The sequence below is a fragment of the Frieseomelitta varia genome, unplaced genomic scaffold (genome assembly GCF_011392965.1).
Source record: "Frieseomelitta varia isolate USP_RPSP 00005682 unplaced genomic scaffold, Fvar_1.2 scaffold_794, whole genome shotgun sequence".
In the NCBI taxonomy this organism is placed as follows: domain Eukaryota; kingdom Metazoa; phylum Arthropoda; class Insecta; order Hymenoptera; family Apidae; genus Frieseomelitta; species Frieseomelitta varia.
The window spans coordinates 69,336-87,447 of NW_025110583.1; the positions used below are offsets into that span (position 1 = coordinate 69,336).

Consider the following 18,112-nt stretch of genomic DNA (forward strand, 5'->3'; position numbering starts at 1 on the left):
GAAAAATTAATTAATTAAATTTGTTTTATTCCTTTAATTATATATCTATATATGTGCAAGATATAGATATCTGGATTTGTTTCTGTTCTTATGATTTCTTTCAAGATATTTTATACATTACTGCAATTTAATAATAACTTTTTATATGAATATTTAATGAATATGAATACATATTTTTATATCAAACATTATATAATTATATAAAAATATTTACTTAACTTTTTAAATCTATTGGAAATATTTGTTTTAAATCACAGTTTCAAATAATTATGCTAAAGAATATTTATAGCCGGAAAAATGCTTTATGTGCACGACCATTTGGAATCTGCCCTTGAAGTCTTAATCTTCTAACTGCTTCTCTTAAATGTTTTGGTTGTAGTGGACCTGATTCTTGATGCTCTTCCATAACATCAAGGGCTAATTTAAGAATCATATTTGAATTAAAAGAAACACCATTAATTGATTAAAGATTTTAATAGAAGCTTTAAGCATCATCTCACCTCCTTCTACTATTTCTCCAACAAATACTTTTGCAATACCAGACATAGCAATGACCACATTCTGTGACACTGAACAACCTGTTATAGTTTGCATGATCTGTAATATAGAACGCAATTCATAAAATATGTTTAAAAAAAACATAGTGTTATAAGAAATGTACGATAAAGATAATTACTCTTTTTATTGCTGCTTTTGGAAAAGCAGCTCTTCTATACATTTCATATCTATCCAATTGATCTTCTGTAAAATTTGACACTAGTACTCTGTTAAGAAACAAATTATGAAGTAATATATCAAATTACATATAACAAAATATAAATGTTATAAAATAATATATAATCAAAATATTTAAATACATACTGCATTTTCTCTCTTTCTTCCTCTTCCAATTCTTTTTTACTTTTCTCTTTACTTTCTCTTCTTTCTTTAACATTTGTCGGATTTGCATGAGGTAATACTATGTCATTTTCAAATATATCTTCTGTTGTTTGTTCTTCCTCTCTACTCTCAATTTCATGTTTAACAATTTCTAACTGATCTTCTACTACGGAACATGATAAGTTTGATCCTACTTCTTCTCCATCTGATTGAGACTGTGAACTCATTGCATCAAATTCTTCCTAATATCATAAACAAATAAAAAAATAAATGGCAATCACTTTGAATTATACGTAAGTTCAAAATATATTATCTTTGAAATATAGTATTGTATTAATATACCTTAACATGTATATTATCAACGTCCATTGATTCTACATCTTTGGTTACAGAATTTTGCGAAGGACTACTTTTTTCTTCCTTCTCCTCAATATCTGCATGTTCGCTTTCATTTCCAGAGTCTTCCTTTCCAAATATATTATCCATAATGCAATCCTAAATTACAAATATTATAAGTAAAGTATTTACTATTTTTATATTCTGATATTTGTAACTAGTGAATCCTATAAAAATGTTATTTTAGGTTAGAGTAAGTATTACAGTGAACATCTCAAGAAAAGTTCAATTTAAATACCTAGTTGAAAGATATGATTTAATAAATAAAAAATAAAAGACTTTGTGAATTTACATATATTTTATAATAATTATATCTAATATTCTGATAGGATGCACATATATAAAACAGTATTATAGTATATGTACTATTATTTATGATTTAATTCATCACACTATATCTCTTAAAATGATATTTATTATTATATTATAAATTATTATTATTAATAATCATAAAACAATAAAATTAAAAATGTAATCTTTTTCCTACTAAACAATTTCTGTCAATTTTGTACTGTGTAAATTATCACAAGGTTAACTTTCTATATAAAAATATAGAAAAGATATAAATTATATTATAAATAAACATTACAATGATATAAGTTGCGCAAAATTTAATATAAAACTTAAAAATTACAGAAATTTATGAAATTACTAAGTTTAATAATTTAAATTACGTTACAAGGATTGAAATACCGCATTTATTCTTACAAACGATAAATAATAAAAGAGTTTATTAGAAATTCTAATTTTTCATTAAAATTGTAGAGTGCATAAAAGCATCATAAATTATTTTGAACACGTAGAAGCGAGTCAGGGCGTAAAATTTAAAGTGAAAAATTCAAACTGACTCGGATATATATCGACTCACGTGCGCTCGTTTTATTCTTTATTGAGAAAAGCGAAATATTAACAGAAACGACATTGTAGAATATTAATATTCATGCGATACATATCAGTTCATTAAAGGCCCACTATCATAGAAAAAAGTCCTGGACATAAAATGTGCGTTTTTCGTTGCTCGCAGAGTGGGAATATTTTTAGGAATTAAAAGACGCGAGGGATCGCAACGTGGCGCCAGCTGGTGGCCGTGTGAAATTTAGTCGACAGTGTCGCGACGCCGCGACGTATTTGTCAATATCTGATCGTTTTCACGATTTTCACGGTTCGTACGTGCCTGTTGGAAAGTATCGCGCGATTTTACCAAGGCGGGTGATCTCGGTGATCGAAGTAGAAAAAGAAAACTCCGGCGTTGGCCACCGGGAGTTCGATGGCGAAACCGAACTGAGAGGCGGAGGAGTGCTCGACGCGGAAAAGGGACATCGAGAACTGGCCGGGACTCGGGACGATAAAGCTGGTAGCTGGTAGGTCTGTAACTCGGCCGTGTATATTGTCGATCTTGTTCGAGGGCCGAGGGGAGCGCGGTGGTGAGAGTGAGTGGAATACACAGTGAAATATCAGAGATCGAGAGGTAACATCGGCTAAAGAGCTGACGCGGTTCTCTCGTCGAAACATCGAATACCGGGCCTACCGAATGCAGTTTCAAGACGGAGTCGCGTATTAAGATGTGAGTACGGTGTGTCTTGGAAAATACAACACGGCGTTCGTTGCGTTGCCGGATTTCACGAGAGAATTATGGCGAGAGGAGAAGAAAGGGTTTCGTTGCCAGCGAGCATTGCATCCGTCGCGACGGCACTCCAACGAGTATAAGACAGTGGGGAAAGATTATCTTCGTAGAGACGGTATGGAAAACTGCCGATAAGGCAGGCAGAAAATATTGTTGCAAATACGAATCATTTTTACATTTGAACAGCTCTGCACAAACACGTAACCCTTTTATGTATGTAAAGTCCGCGCTTAAGCCGCGCACGTCTCTTTCTACGTACGCACACTGTCGTGCTCTTTTATCAACGATGTCATTCTAATACACTTTTGTGCTCGTGCACCTATGAATACCGTGACGGGGGAACGCTCGTGAAACCGGTCTTGTCTTTTCAAAAGCTCCTCGACTCGTTTCTTGATCTCCTCCTTCCACGAAAACGTCATTCTCGTTGTTTCAGCTTCAGATTTTATTACCTTCGTCTTCTTTGTACGCCTGCTGAAGTGCATTACACTCTCGAGAAGCGTCGTCTCTCGTTCTTCGTGTTTTCTTTAATTTTCTTCAATTCAATAACGCGCAAACCTCGTTAATCACCGTGAGATGAACTGTTCACTACATATCTCCTCTTTGTGATTTCCATATTTAAACGTTTTCTTTTTTCACATTTGGATTTCAGGCAATTTCAAGTGACATGCCAAATCATTCGATTACAGTTTAGCGTTACTAATTAAGTAAGTAAATCCAACTCTTTAAAGTGTTCTGTTTCATTTTCAGATAAATTTTACGTACACTTGTGTGTTTAATTACTTTTAAGCTGTGCTCGTTTGCTGTAACATTGAAATAAGTTGAAATAAAATGGCAAAATTTCTGAATTGTTCCTTTTTAAATTATACTTTATTATAAATAGCTATTATAAAGTTATATTATTTCACTGTGTTATTTCATAAAAAATTATAATTGATAATTACAATTTCTTTTTTTGTTTTAAAGCGTTTTAAAATGTGTTAAAATTACGAATGTTTTTTTTTTTTTTTTTTTACCGAAATTCTAACTTAATAGCTAATGCAAATTGTTTTTACTACATGACGAGTATATTCGACATAAACATCGAAAGGATTAATGCAAAATTGATACTATCGCATACATGCAACGAAATATAGATAGATCGTAACATTCTAATCAATCTTCCTGTTAGTTTGATAAAGCTTCATCGATCGCAAGAATTTAACTCTTGTCAATTCGTTTTACGATACAAACATACTCGAGAGTTACTCGCTTCTACATCCCAGTATAAACGAGTGACCTTTGTTACCATACAGAAATTAATGTGCCATCTAGTTTATTGCAAATACCTTGTTAAAAATACCTCAATCATACTCGTATTTTCACTCGTACCGTGAGTTCGCAGATTTTAGAGTCACTGTGCATTTCTCGTTTCTTCTCTTCTTTTTCTTTTTTTTTTCTTTTTTTTTTTNTTTTTTTTTTTTTACAGCAACATCGCTGGTTTTAGAGCGATGCTCGCTATTCGAACGGATGCATGTACAATTTGAAACGCATACGGATTTAGTTCGTAGGTATTGCATTTACATAGAGGCACGCGTAAAGGGAGCGGCGTTGAAACCAAAGGTAGAGGAGACGGTCGTTGGCCGAAGGAGAAACGACCCGGAGTCAACGGAGGAGAGCCTGTTTCGCTACGTGGAACACGTATCTTCGTCGCGGTTGCCTCTGTTCAACCTGCCACAGCCCCTTTCGAGCCGAGCTCCGCGAACAAACGATAACGTTACCTCGCCACGCGAGCAACTTCTTTCTCCGATTTACGATTTCGTCCTTCTCCTCCGTGGTCAGCCGAATTCCCTCGCAATTCGGTTCCGTGACGAATTATCTCTTACCCGCGATCGGCAATCGACAAATGGCCGATGTACAGGTGAATTTCGAATTAAAAGTGGCACGTTTAAACGTACGTACGTACGAATAGGCAGAAGCGTCGCCGACGATGGAAACTCGGCGAGTAAAGTAGTCACGTGCGAGATATAGAATATGTGTTTACGGCAATCGGCATCGCGGAGGTCAATATACCGTTAGAGACACCGCGATATCCTCCTCTCTTTTCTATTTCGCTGAGCGCATCACGTCGCGCCAACTCACTAACGCTGCATGTGTGATTTTTTTTTTTCTTTTCTTTTCTTTTCTTTTCAATGGAAATTTATCCTATCCACGAACGCGTTATAATATTAAGTAATAACATGACGCGATCATCTGCGTTCGGATTGACGTTCCGTCGAATAAATTTACTTTTCAATCGACACGTCGTTACTTCCTCCTACGCAATTTTCGATGTTATCCCCCACGGGATACGGAACAATAATTGTTCACAAACACGATTACCGATTGTTGTTCAAAGTATATATAAAGTGGATGAAACTGGACCCAGATCATGGATAATCATGTTCACTGACTCTAAATAGAATGTGGATTTTAAAATTTTTATAAACATCATCGATGAAGTAAAACGTAAAAAATATTCGTTTCTGTTATATAGATATGTTACAACATACTTCACTTATTTTACGTATTTTATATAAGTATTCTTGCATGTTCTATCGTGCTATACATCTTTCCAACTTCCATAAACGCATCAAATCCACATGCCACTTATAAATTAATGAGTTAAATGTAGGTTGATGCGTTTGATACACGACAAATAAATGAGCCACGTGACGGCAGAATAAGTATTGATACTACCACTCTAATTACTCTTTCCGAGAAACGTCGATGCATCAGTACTGCATCGATATCATTTCAACGATAAATCAGCGGCAGTATGTCGTTCTTAAACGTTTTTTTATCAAACACAGAAACACGTGGAAATTATTAGTATTAAATACACAGCCATACGTCATTAGCTGCTGTGTGGGTTTGTCAACCGGAGGAAATATTTACTCGACGTTTTTGCAAAGTCTCTTATTACGCGCAGTTTCATCATCAAACGTTTAAGATTACACTGAAATTAGTTAAATGGAAATTGAGAGGATCGTACGTGATTGATCGATCGTATGTGCAACGAAGACGCATGTTTACGCGCATCTCGCTTCGATACATCGTTCGATATCAATGAGCCTGCAACTTACACACGACGCTTGAGCGTAAATGTTGGTTTATGCGAATGCTCGTTCACGCGTATGTGTATGTGGGTACTTACGTTTTACCAGTATAAATGCACCGGGTCCTTGACTCTGCCGCTCCAAGTAAAACCAACTTTTACGTAAGCACTTTCTATTTGCGAATGTATGAAAGTGATCAGTGAAAAATATTGTCCCGGCTCGAAACGCGATTGCTTAGAAATGTCGCTCGACTTCGAAAGAAAAGGACGCTCGTTTATCGATATATCGAACACGACATTTTTCACCGAATGCATATACACGTGTATCACGATACTTGACGCATATATTTTTCAACTTTTTTTTTTTTGGTTCATGTACAAAATATCAAGAGGAAGGCTAGATGTATGAACGAAGCGAGTGGTATCGTGTAATAAATAATTTATCGTACTTGAAACAATCAATAAATAAAGTACGATTTATATAGGAAACTATATAGGGAAAATTTATTATGCGATATATTATATTATAATATATATTAACATAATAATTTCTCAAATCTAATTGTAATTTGAAAAATCATTTGAAAGAACAAAGTTTCAAATATTTTTTATTCCGCAGGTGCGAAGAGGCTACAGAAGTGGAGACGCATCATCAGCAAACGGCAGCAACAACGATGGGCGTCGCCGAGGATGAGACGCCGTCCTCTTTGACTTCTCATCCTAACCCCAACGTTAACAACTCCAGCCAAGAAGGTACGTGCCAGAATTGTGACGTTCTCTTGTTGAAACAAAGGAGAGACTTGCGCGCATATACCGAAACACGTGTGCATAAATTGCAAAAGATAAGAAGCAGAACGTTGCGATCAATCATCATACAGATTTTGACAGTTGAATTTTACTTTCATTTTAGGAAACGAGTTTTTAATGTTCTAAGGAAATGTTCTATACGAAATCGAACCGAGAAACCAAATTTTGTTCAAATTTTTTAAGAAAATACAAGTTGAACCGAAAATGGCCAAGAAAAAACCGCAGCAAGATTAATGCATTTATTTAATTATATATACTCAAATTATTCTCGAATAGATTGAAAATATCGGTTACATTCGAAACATTGAGACGATCACATTGAGTTTAAACAGCACATCCAGAAGTGTATCGTTATGTACTTTCTTCCAGACTCGCGATCGACCAGACGTTGATCACAGTCTGTGTCAATCATCGCGTTTCGAGACGCGAAACATAGTCGAGAATCAAAACACGCGCTCATTAATCCGTTTAATTATGACAACGCGGAAGTGCCGTGGAAAGTCCCGATGCGACAGAATTGCGCACTGCACATTTCTCACCCAACGATCACCGTGCTGAACTTAACGATCCTCGTCCCCTTGCTTTGTTTCTTCCGTGTTGTTAATCTACGTTTCGGTTTTGGCTACGATCTAAATACAGGGAGTTGGCCACTCTTGGAATACAGAAAATTAAAACAAACCATTGTTGTTTCTCGCCTTTAGAAAATATTCGTTCGCGTGTTGATGAGAAGCTTTTGCTCATCGTTGACATGTGAATTTATTTAACTCGTATATATTTATTTGTAACAATAAATTCGCGGCGGCTTATCTTTCGAAGGAACATGACTTTGAAATTGGAATGAGTCGAGACTGGAATGAATAAAATGTCTTTTGCGGCGTAGACATGACCATGACAATATGGTATATTACCATTTTTTTGTACTTCAGATTCGTGATTCTTTGTGGTTAGTGCGCGTGCTACTTTGTATTGAAGGAGCGATACAGTGAGTACAAGCTCTTTGCGTATGTCATACAGAGTGACTCATTGACGGGCCTTTTTCTACAGTAATGGCCTAAAAGATTTCATTTCTAAAAATCTTTTCGACGATGCTTTTACAACCCCGAACAGGTTGTATATTTTGATTGATTATTATCTTTTTTCGCTTGACATCGAAATTGTAAAATATAGGAGATTGCAGTGTAAAATAATTCTTCGTATCCTTTTCCCGTATATATAACACGATTACGAAGAAAATTTAAAAAAAGTTTGGAGCTTATCATATATACTATATAACGCGATGCTAATAACGGAGCAATTTCTTTTGCCTGTTGATAAACGATCCTAGGAATAAAAATTAAAAAGAAACCTTGGCTTTTTATATTATTGTGAATACTTACTAAATTGTGTAATAGCGGGATTTTCCATAAATGTTTCGACGTGTGCGTTGAGAAATTTTTATTGCTACTAGATTTTATGGAAATTTTAATTACTAGTAATTAATAGAAGAATTCATTTAATCGAGTATTGATTAAACTTTGATTCAAATGAATGGAATTCTACTGTATTACGTTCGTATCAAGCGAATTCAACGTTCTTCACGCGAAAGCATCCGATGCCTGTGGAAAATCTCGTCTTAAGATGTCTTAAGTTATACGATATACCTTTTTTTTTTAATTTTTGAAAAGTTTTTCACCACCACAGCATGAAAGGCAATATAATTTTCAAGTTCTACATCTTCTTCTATATCTTGTACAGAAAATCAAGATCTTTAGGTAAGAGTGTTTTTGCTTTTAGGATCCTTACGACTGAAGACAAAATTGTTCCATTATTACCACCACACAAATAACACTTATACAATGTTTCACATTATTTGGAACGTTCCAATTACGCTTGTAACTCAAAAGTGTTGTAACGTTATCTTTTTCTGTTAAACTACATCCTTCTTTGGGAAGAAAGGATGAATTAAGATAAATTTTATCGTTACTTGGTCGAAACTACATCCATTACTAACAGAACGATCGTTACTAGACCACCACATTTTTTCGACGAGCCGGTTGAAAATTGCTTCGTATCGCGTGACCATTCTGCTCGGTTCGTTCATCGATCGGTATGTTCTATACATTGGTGCAGCCGTTTCTAAAGTGACGCATGAGAATTTCCAGATATATAGACACTATATATGCCATGTGAATTTTGAGCGAGAAGAGACGTTTATTAACGTCTCTGTTATTTGAATATAGTTACCAACTCTGGTCTTCAATTTCAAATTCGATTTCTCTTGTTTTATGAATCTGGCTGTGTGGTTTGAAACTCGAGAAAGATGTGCGCACTTGGTCGAATAAATATTGGAATCAATTATTTATTTACTTGGGTACTTCTTCTATTTTATTGCTGTAGCGATTTCTCTCGTTGAACGAAAAAAATGGTACCTACTCATTTACTTTAATATCACCTACTATTGCTAATATAAAATCTAGTTGAAGCAAATATCATTACTCATTACAGGTGTACTTTTGGTTTAAATATCGGCTGTGTAAGTACAAATTCGTGAAGTTAAAGTTAGTAATACATTTGCTTTAAAAGAGCAACAAGAGTTCATTATACGGTAATGTCAAATTACCTGACTTTGTTACTATTTTTCTTTAGCATAAGCAGATTTTACATTTGCACATAGAATTGCTCACGAAATTCGATCACTTATAGAAACTTCTTATGACTATATTATATATAGTATAGGTACAAACATTTTGACATTTTATTAGCATTGTACTGAGACTTGATTATCGTAATTATATTGGTTAAATTTGAAACAAACCTAAAAATATAGTACGATACATTATATCATCATATACTCATTAATATTTCTCAATATTTAGTGGGACCATTTTTAACATTTATTATAACTTTTAATGTCATAGCTTCTTAATGAAACATTTATGGAATTGTTGCTACATGACCATTTAGCATCTCATTTTTACATTTTATAGAAATACTTTACTGCTAGCAAAGTTTGAATAGTAAATTTTTGGATACCCTGTATATTAATTTTTAGTATATATACTAAAATTAATTAAATAAGTACATGTATTGCTTGCAATAAATATCTTGTATCTTCTATGTGCATTTTCGGATTGGTTTCACATTTTACCAATTTAATCGCAACAGTCCTCTTTCATTACAGTGTTAATGAAATTTTAAAATATTGCATATACGTGTAATACACATAATATAAAAGTGCGTATACATATAAAAGTTCTTCTATAGTGTAAGTCTTTCAATACTTTCGTTGCATATCTTGTATTTCTTTTATTTGACGTGCGTTGATTTTCATGTCGTAGAATTCATTTTGTAATGTACTCTTTCAAGGCAGGGAGGAAACAATCACAAGAAACAAGTATTCTCGTGTCGTGCGACGTGTAATTTGTTGTGTAAGGACCATTGTTTTCGCAATTTCTATGGAAGAAATGGAAAGCGTGTAGCTTCCTGTAAATCTTCCCTATAATACACGGAAATGATTTCGTTGGTATGAGTTTCCATCTTATATTAGAGTCATGATTTTCTCTACGTTCGCGAAATTAAAAAAAAAAAAAAAAAAGACACAAAGAAAAATATTCCATCGTATCTCTTTATACATACATGTATGTATCATATTGTTATATTATTTTTTATCGTATACACGTTCATATATAAATATATATCGTTCGAAATTATAAATTCGAGACATGATTAATCAAAGTTTTTGTTTCTGAAAAAACCCGATATCGAGAATCTTGCATCCTGTTGGGACGTCGTATCGATATTTAAATCGATAAAATAAAAAAATGGAATCAATGTTTTGATGGTAAATATCGGATATATGTCCGTTTATAAAAGTGGTCTAATGGCCCCAATTTAAGTCCCCAATGTAACACAAAATAAGTGATACAGTGAATTTTTTTCTTTTTTCTTAAATTTTCATAAATATGAACATGTATATGAAAAGCATTATTCATTGTATGTACGATCGCTTTCATTGGTTAGTACCTTTGAATGACGCGTTTGTTCGAATAGTGCCATGAAAATTGCTAAAATCTTCGGCGTAGCCTAGCATTGTTAATTCTAAGCTACTGTTGTTGCCACGCACACGTTCCAACCGCTGTATTAACGTTATTAGAGTGGAAATCCTGGTTGGATGTACTTATTTACATCGTCGCTCTACCGATTCTCCTCTTATTCATAAAAATTCTCATTCTCTGGTCGATGCATTGTTTGTCACTACTCTCATTTCCTTTTTCTTCTCCAATTTCAAAATGCAACAATAATACTTTTTATTTTCGATACCTTGGAAACCTTTTATTTTGGCGGCACGACACCGACTTGGGCTTGTCGATATATAAATTTTTGAATCGTCGATCGTTATCTGGCACAGTCCCGGTTAAAATAGAAGAACGAACGTGTTGACAGTCGTGAGTATTTGAAATATCCGCGAGTTCTCGTGCTCGATCGCAGTGATGAGATATATATTTATATATTCTTAATTCGTAAGGGAGCAGTTCCGCAATATTTTCACCTGGTATGCGACACGTAGCGGAGCACTGCAGTATTTTAGTTAGGTCGAACTGCGCTTTGAACCGTTGCCAACGTCTTTCTCTTTGTCATCCCGGTTTTTCCTCTTCGTCGCCCGAACATTCTGTAACCTCGCCTTTGTGCTCGTGTCTACTATGGGTATTCTAGGTCAAGTGTGTATTTTAATAATCATCAACGTTGATGAAGATTTTTCCAAGTTATGCGCACACTTGCTGACTTGATCTCTGCAATATTGTCGTTTTAATCACAAGTGATTAAAATTTGTAACGCTACGATATTTGTATTTACAGGCAGAGGCACTTGTACAACTAAATGGTAAATTGGTACAAGAATAATTCTGATTGGTAATTAGAGACCTTGGCGCAAAAATTTCGAAATAATAACAAAACGTTTGAGCTTAGGAATATAGGTTTATGATTGACTGAACGTACGTATGGGATCACAAAAGTAATTTCTACACCTAACAGAATAATAAAGAACTGGAAGTTCTCCAAAGTCATATTTACGATATATTCAAAAATTTCAAAATAGTAATAAAATATTAATTTTATATAGATTTATAATTAATTATAAAAGCACAGAATTAATTTCTACATCTAAGAATTATCGTGTGTTATTTTCTTTTCTGCTACGGCAAACAATACCAAGTGTACGGTTCAGCGATCTCATCGGTGTAATTCTTTTCTCTGTCTTTATTAGAAGTTAGGCAGTGTTGAGTAACTGGGCGGAAGTGCGTCGATTTTTAAGTTAATCTTGCTGCTTGCATCATTTTAATTTGACAATAATTATGATGCACAAAAATGGATAGAAGATTACTTGCTACCAGACATTCCATCCTGATAATATAACATTCGAAAAATGGAAGTTTATATAAGGAAAACTTTATCGTACATTAAATTATTAGAAAATTTCTTTCCCTTTCCCTACAGTATATTAAAAATCATCTAATGACACCAGAATTTAATAAAAGTTCCAAAGTTCCGGATATAAAAAATGACTAAAGATATAAGATTCGGGTGAGATACAAGCTGAAGTATAATAGAACTCCGTTTATGTGAACTTGTCAGGAAACAAATATAAAATATAATTTATATAATTGGAGGTTCAGACAAGAGGATTCAATCAGAGTTCGTGTAGTTATTGACTGAAATTCAGTCCAAGTAAATGGAGGTCTATTGTAAAATGAACTACGTTGACGACGTTATGTTAAAAAAAAAAAAGGGATTTCGTCATCGAAGCGTAATCGAGTTACCACCTTCTTAATACAGTTTACTGGTACGTGCAGAAACGGAAATTTCCCGAAGTTATCCGCACACGGAGGGCACTGTCCTTAATGCGTTGCATAACTTACATTCATTACGGAATCCTCCGGTGGCGCCTCTATTTTTATGCGCCAGTATACCGTACCGGCGACTAACCGTTTTACGATTATATTACTGGAATCTCTATGTTAGTGAAGCGCCTCCTGACCGACGCCAATCAAAATCCGTGCTAGACATCTAGATTTTCCTCTCTCTTTAAATGCAAATGCGTTCAATAATAGATGCTTGTCGACGTTTCCCAGACTTTCCGGCGAGGAAACATCTATAAATTAATTTCATTCACCGCAAATCAAACTTGTACATACTGTATTATCATTTTCCGATTGTTCAAATTACAGCGACCGTTCACTTTGACCACAGTTCATTACTGCTTCGATATTTGCTCCAATTATACACTGAGACGATGAAAAGTTTTCATTGAAATTATGCATTTTTATCGTGTGAAAAATCGCCAGATCATTGGTTACAATCTTGAGAAACAAAAGATAAAAAATTGTCTTTGTTCACTTTTGATTGTAACGACACGAGTGATCGAATGCGTTGGTTACCGAGATGACTTTTTGAATGCTCACACTGTTTGAAAGGTACTGTGTATTTAAACTGGGACTGATATCTTGATATATGAACGATCAGGTTGAAACATAAATGATACCACATGTTACTGCTTGCTTAAAATTGCGTTAATCAATTTTTTGTGTACGTCATACCTATTTTAGAGTCTCTGCAATAAGAAGCATTTTCACCAGCATTGAGCAAAAAAATTAAATACCTATGAAGAAATTAATTGATCTCTTGCATTGTAAATGCAGCTTTCTTCAAGAGCTTTTGCAATTTACGAAAAATAGATAAATTAAATAGAGGGGAAGGTACGGAAAGAGGCGTGAAGTCTCAGTGAACTCGATCGGACACGCTTTCTGTTTTTACTTGGTCTCTAGAACGGGCGGTTACGCTCCTCGCCCGAATAATAAACACGACTTTCCATTTTCAATGTAAACGATGTTCTGTCGAACGCAAAAAAAAAAAAAAAAGAAAAAAAATCGTTAGAGAACCCTTGTGAAATCGTACTTTGCTCCGTTACGTATTATTCATATAATTATTCCCCTTTAACCGGTGTGCTCCAAAATAATTTCTCCGTTTCCTTGAAGAACTCACTATTATAGTTACATGTACAATCTTGTAACGAACTCGTAAGAATGTATAAATACGTACGTAACGCTGGTGTTAGGTTAAATTTAAAATAGGCAAGATTTTACGTGGTATTACAGACGATCACGTGAGCAATATCTACGAGTAAACAAGAGGGGATATAGTTTGAGGGTAAACCATGGAAAGTCGCGTTGTATTCTGCTTACAATTAACGAAGGATGGTGTGACGATGGTTTTCCATATTTTTCGTCTGTAGTATCTACGCTCGGTTCACAGGAACAACGTGTTGCTGTATATACGTTCGGCGGTGAACGGCGAGTCGTCGCGAATGATACAGGTCCCCGCCGGTTCGTTCCGACGTCTCTGAACTGTATTTCGCTAGCAAAAGTGTGGCGTAAGAGCGACGAAGAGTTCGACGCGGATAGCGAAAGAGCGAGGGAGGAGGGAGGAGAGAAGACAAAGAAACAGTTACGAAGCGCCGAGTGCAAGAGGGAGTTGACCGTAGAAAAAGTGGCGACGGTGGTGGGGCAGTTAGCGACAGAGTGTGCCGGTGGTGGTACACACGCGGGTATCTCTCGGCGAAGGTACCGCCGAGCGTGCATGGATACACGAACACGCACCGCGGATCGAACAAAGAAAGAGAGCAAGGAGGGAGGCAGAAGGAAAACCGACAGTCGACAAGAGAAGGAGGAGGAGGAGGAAGAGGAGGAGGAGGAGCGGTAGAGGAGCACAGCACGAAGAAGCAAGTTGGCAGAGACAGTGCCGAGAGAGAAGTGGCGGTCGGTCGGTGGCAGTTCGAGTCTGTCGTCAGGTCAGGAAACGTGCGGCCAGAATCTCTGTCTCGTTGGCAAACGTTCTCTCCACGATCTACGTTTCCTTCCTTATCTCTCAGTTCAGTTTCTCGCGAGCCGGATGAAAATTGTGCAATCGAGGCCCTCGCTCACCACGCCTCTCAATATGGGTTAAACGCGGTGTTTCCTTCGAACGTGTGCACCCGACCAAGATCAAACGCGATCCGATCGTACCTGTTGTGTGTCTCCGGGACTTGGCTTCGGCCGTGTGCTCTCTCTGTGAAAATTTTTGTGAGTTCCAAGTCCGAGAGATCGAACCAGCATTCGATTGCTCGGGTTGCTACTACGTTTTGTTTCGTTTCGTGCACGATCCACGAGGGAAGGGAATATTTAATTGTTCGTTGCAAGTAACCAGGAAAGGAATACGCGGGTGTCAGTGTTGGTTTTTATCGAAATCGAATGAACCGTGTGCATCGGAGAATAGCATCGATGATAGCGCAACGAAACGCGGATAATGCGGCAACTACGTGACCGACCGAGCCAGTGCGAAAGATCCAAAGAACCTCGACCTCCAAAGCACTTTGCCGACGGTGAAGGCCCTCCAGGAGTTTGCGTTCGTCCCGGAGGGACAAGAAAAATTCAGGAATGCGATTCTGCTCGTTGCACTTGAAGGGTTGCGGTGCTGAATAGTTCACGGAATAATTCGTTCGATGTTTGCGAGCGAAAAGTCCACGAAAAGATTCTTACGCCGATGTACGAGAAACCGTTAATCGAGACTAGACTGGATCGAACGAAGTAGGACAGAGTGCAATAATCCTACTTAAGGAAAAGTATACGCCGTGTATTCTTTTCTTTTTTCTTTTTAAATATATATATATATATATATATATATATATATATATATATATATATTTTTCCTAATCAATCGATCTAGGATCTTTGAATCGCGAAGAGTCGAATGTTCGATTTTAAAACGCTTCCCTTATCTGCATAAAATTTACCTGGATGTCACGGATACCATGGTGTAGCATAGTATTACGTAGAAACATATGAAAAACCAAGTACCTTGCAACGTACCAAATAAATCAATTTTGCTAAAGAATTTTTTAAGAAAACTTGAAATAATTAAACGCGGAGGACGTTCGAAATTTACAAAGGACTGGCCCTTTCGTTTTCACGAAAGACAAAAGGGAGGGGGGAGGGGGGAAGAAAATCGATCAGCAGATAAATTCTGCTAAATCGTTCGTAGCCGAGAGATCAGCGAAAGAACAGCCAATACCTGAAAGAGTTGTCGGGGGTTGTACGTGCAACAAGTTAGAGGGGAAGCACGTGACTGTTGGCTGCTAGAGCAAACACATCCGAGAGACATAGACATAGATAAAGCTCGGAAGCGACGACCGCGAAATCTTTAGATACGCGCGCCGCAAGGAAACATATTCATGTTCTCTCGTTCTCTCGAGTTCGAAGAGACTGATTCGAAAAATAAAGAAGCGTGCCGCGCGAGAGACTCGAAGGGCGTCTTGTCGCCTATGCCACGCATTTCGGGAACATGTAGCAACCTGCTCGAGCTTCCCCTAAGCGATTCTGTACAGAGAAGGGTGTGCAAAGCCTTGAATGACTTTCCCATTCTGTGGGTTTGTTCTCGACTCGTCCGACGAGAGGACGAGACAAATGCCCGTCGCTTCGGACGATTGGGTCCCGCACCCGGCTAAAATAACCAGTTCCATCACCACCGTCAAAGGTGCCACTATCCAAAGCACAACCACAGCTTGGATGTCGCCGTACAGCAGAGCATCGCCATCCGAACGCTCGACGTCCAACAACAACAACAACAATAATAATGGAGTTGTTATACTCGAAGGATGTAGACCGCCCGCAGCCACCACTGCCAGAAGGTTTCTCAGGTGGTTCAGCCGACTTGGTCAGCCACCGATCGGAAAATCAGGTAAATTCGAAAGTGAATGTCAACGTTTCCTTCCTATTGCGTCAACCAATTAAAAGCAGCTTTAGTTGAGCCTCGGACAAACGCGGGATTAAACAGGAGATAAGGTTACACGCGGATTTTTCTTGTTTTTTTCTTTCTATGTCGATATACAGATGAAAATGTTTACGACGATTTACGACCACTTTTACTTAATGAGCAATGTATCTATAAATCTTGAACTACCTTATTACTTGCTTCAACCGTGGCACTTACTATATTAATGCATGTACGCGTTTTCTCTTCATTATAATTTTCTTTTCTCTGACCAATCTACGACAGTCTGTATTACAAGACTGTTATAAGGGTCCATATTATGAGAATGTGATATACGAAACGAAGCTAAAGTCAATAATATGGATTGTTACGATGAAGTTTCTGGAGGGTCAACTGTATTTTTAATTTAATACTATTATAATTTAATTTATATATTTTAATTATATAACAATATATGATATATTTTAATTATAAAAATATAATATATATATATATATATTTTAATTTAATATTTAATACTGTAATTTAATTTTTCATTCTCTTGGCATTTTATCGCGAAGCATCTGATCGAAAAGTGCACGTTCGTTCCTTCGTTTTATTTATCCCTGCTGCTCTCCTTGGGTCTGCACATTTCTTACATTTCCAAAGAAATTCTTAAATATTTGATTTTAACCTTCAGTTACTTCTTTATGCTCCACGCTTTTTACAAATGAAGTGTTGCAGAAGAGGAAAGATGTCTAAAGAAACAAAGGAACTGATGGAAAAAGCGAGGAGAACAGCAAGGTTAATTAATTCGAGATAGGGTTAATCGATTGCGGAATTTCTCGGGTAGGTGAATTCGAAGCGAATGACTCGATGACTGAAACGTCATCACGAAACGATATTCTTTTTTCTTTATTTTTTTATTTTTTATTGAGGATTCCCTGACTTGGTGCATCAATATCGGTTAATGCAGTACAACAGTTAGTTCAATTACTCTCCAGTCGCAGACTAACTACGTTTGCGTGTAGGAGTACTCGTGATCGAGCACAAGATCGATCATGTTCCCGGGGAATAACATACTTGAGTATACTCTCGTCTTATTATAGTTAGCTGCGTGGTACTGTTAGTCATCGCAGGTGTTCCGTACACATGGCAGTGGCCATTAATAAAAAGACTGTACTTACCAGTCGAACCTACACTTATGGCGGTAACAGATAATTGAATAGAGGAGCCGTACGTATACAATTAATACGAAAGCGTTGTCACTAACGGTGGTTTTTTTTTCTTCTTTTTTCCTTTAACGAATCGTAACTACCGATCCGGTTTCAAGGAAGAACCAGACAAATTTTCTTCATTTGCTTTCACCGTTTCTCCTCATGACATTACATCATCTCGAAACGATGATTTCAAGGAACGTGTAATCCGCGGGGCGGAGGTTAAAATTGTTATATTGTTTGTTAATATGCGCGTTACTCTTATTAAAATCAATCAACTGAAGTAAGAAACGAACGATTTGATAAAACTGTTTTATGGTCAAGATTGTAATTACCAACAACGAAAAGATCACCT

The 18,112-nt window shown here is 36.4% G+C and overlaps 2 protein-coding genes across 6 annotated transcripts; one reads left to right on the top strand and one right to left on the bottom strand.

The window, feature by feature from the left end:
* Positions 1-173: 173 nt before the first annotated feature.
* On the bottom strand, positions 174-2,591 carry LOC122536035 (transcription initiation factor TFIID subunit 11). Of its 5 annotated transcripts, none has more exons than XM_043668055.1 (6): positions 2,477-2,591; positions 1,222-1,374; positions 862-1,121; positions 677-764; positions 501-597; positions 174-417 (listed from the first exon to the last, which is right to left on the bottom strand). In XM_043668055.1, exons 2-6 carry the CDS (start codon positions 1,363-1,365, stop codon positions 284-286), a joined length of 723 nt encoding a protein of 240 aa, XP_043523990.1. In that variant the 5' UTR covers positions 1,366-1,374; positions 2,477-2,591; the 3' UTR covers positions 174-283. The 5 variants fall into 5 exon arrangements, with proteins under 5 accessions (XP_043523990.1, XP_043523988.1, XP_043523989.1 ...); XM_043668053.1 differs by having other exon boundaries at positions 2,450-2,571; XM_043668054.1 differs by lacking the exon at positions 2,477-2,591 and adding an exon at positions 2,144-2,350.
* An 11,948-nt stretch (positions 2,592-14,539) lies between these two features.
* Positions 14,540-17,317, top strand: LOC122536036. The gene is made up of 3 exons (XM_043668057.1): positions 14,540-15,378; positions 15,518-16,528; positions 17,241-17,317. The coding sequence occupies exons 2-3, from the start codon at positions 16,198-16,200 to the stop codon at positions 17,300-17,302; spliced, it is 393 nt and encodes a 130-aa protein (XP_043523992.1). The 5' UTR covers positions 14,540-15,378; positions 15,518-16,197; the 3' UTR covers positions 17,303-17,317.
* Positions 17,318-18,112: the final 795 nt, after the last annotated feature.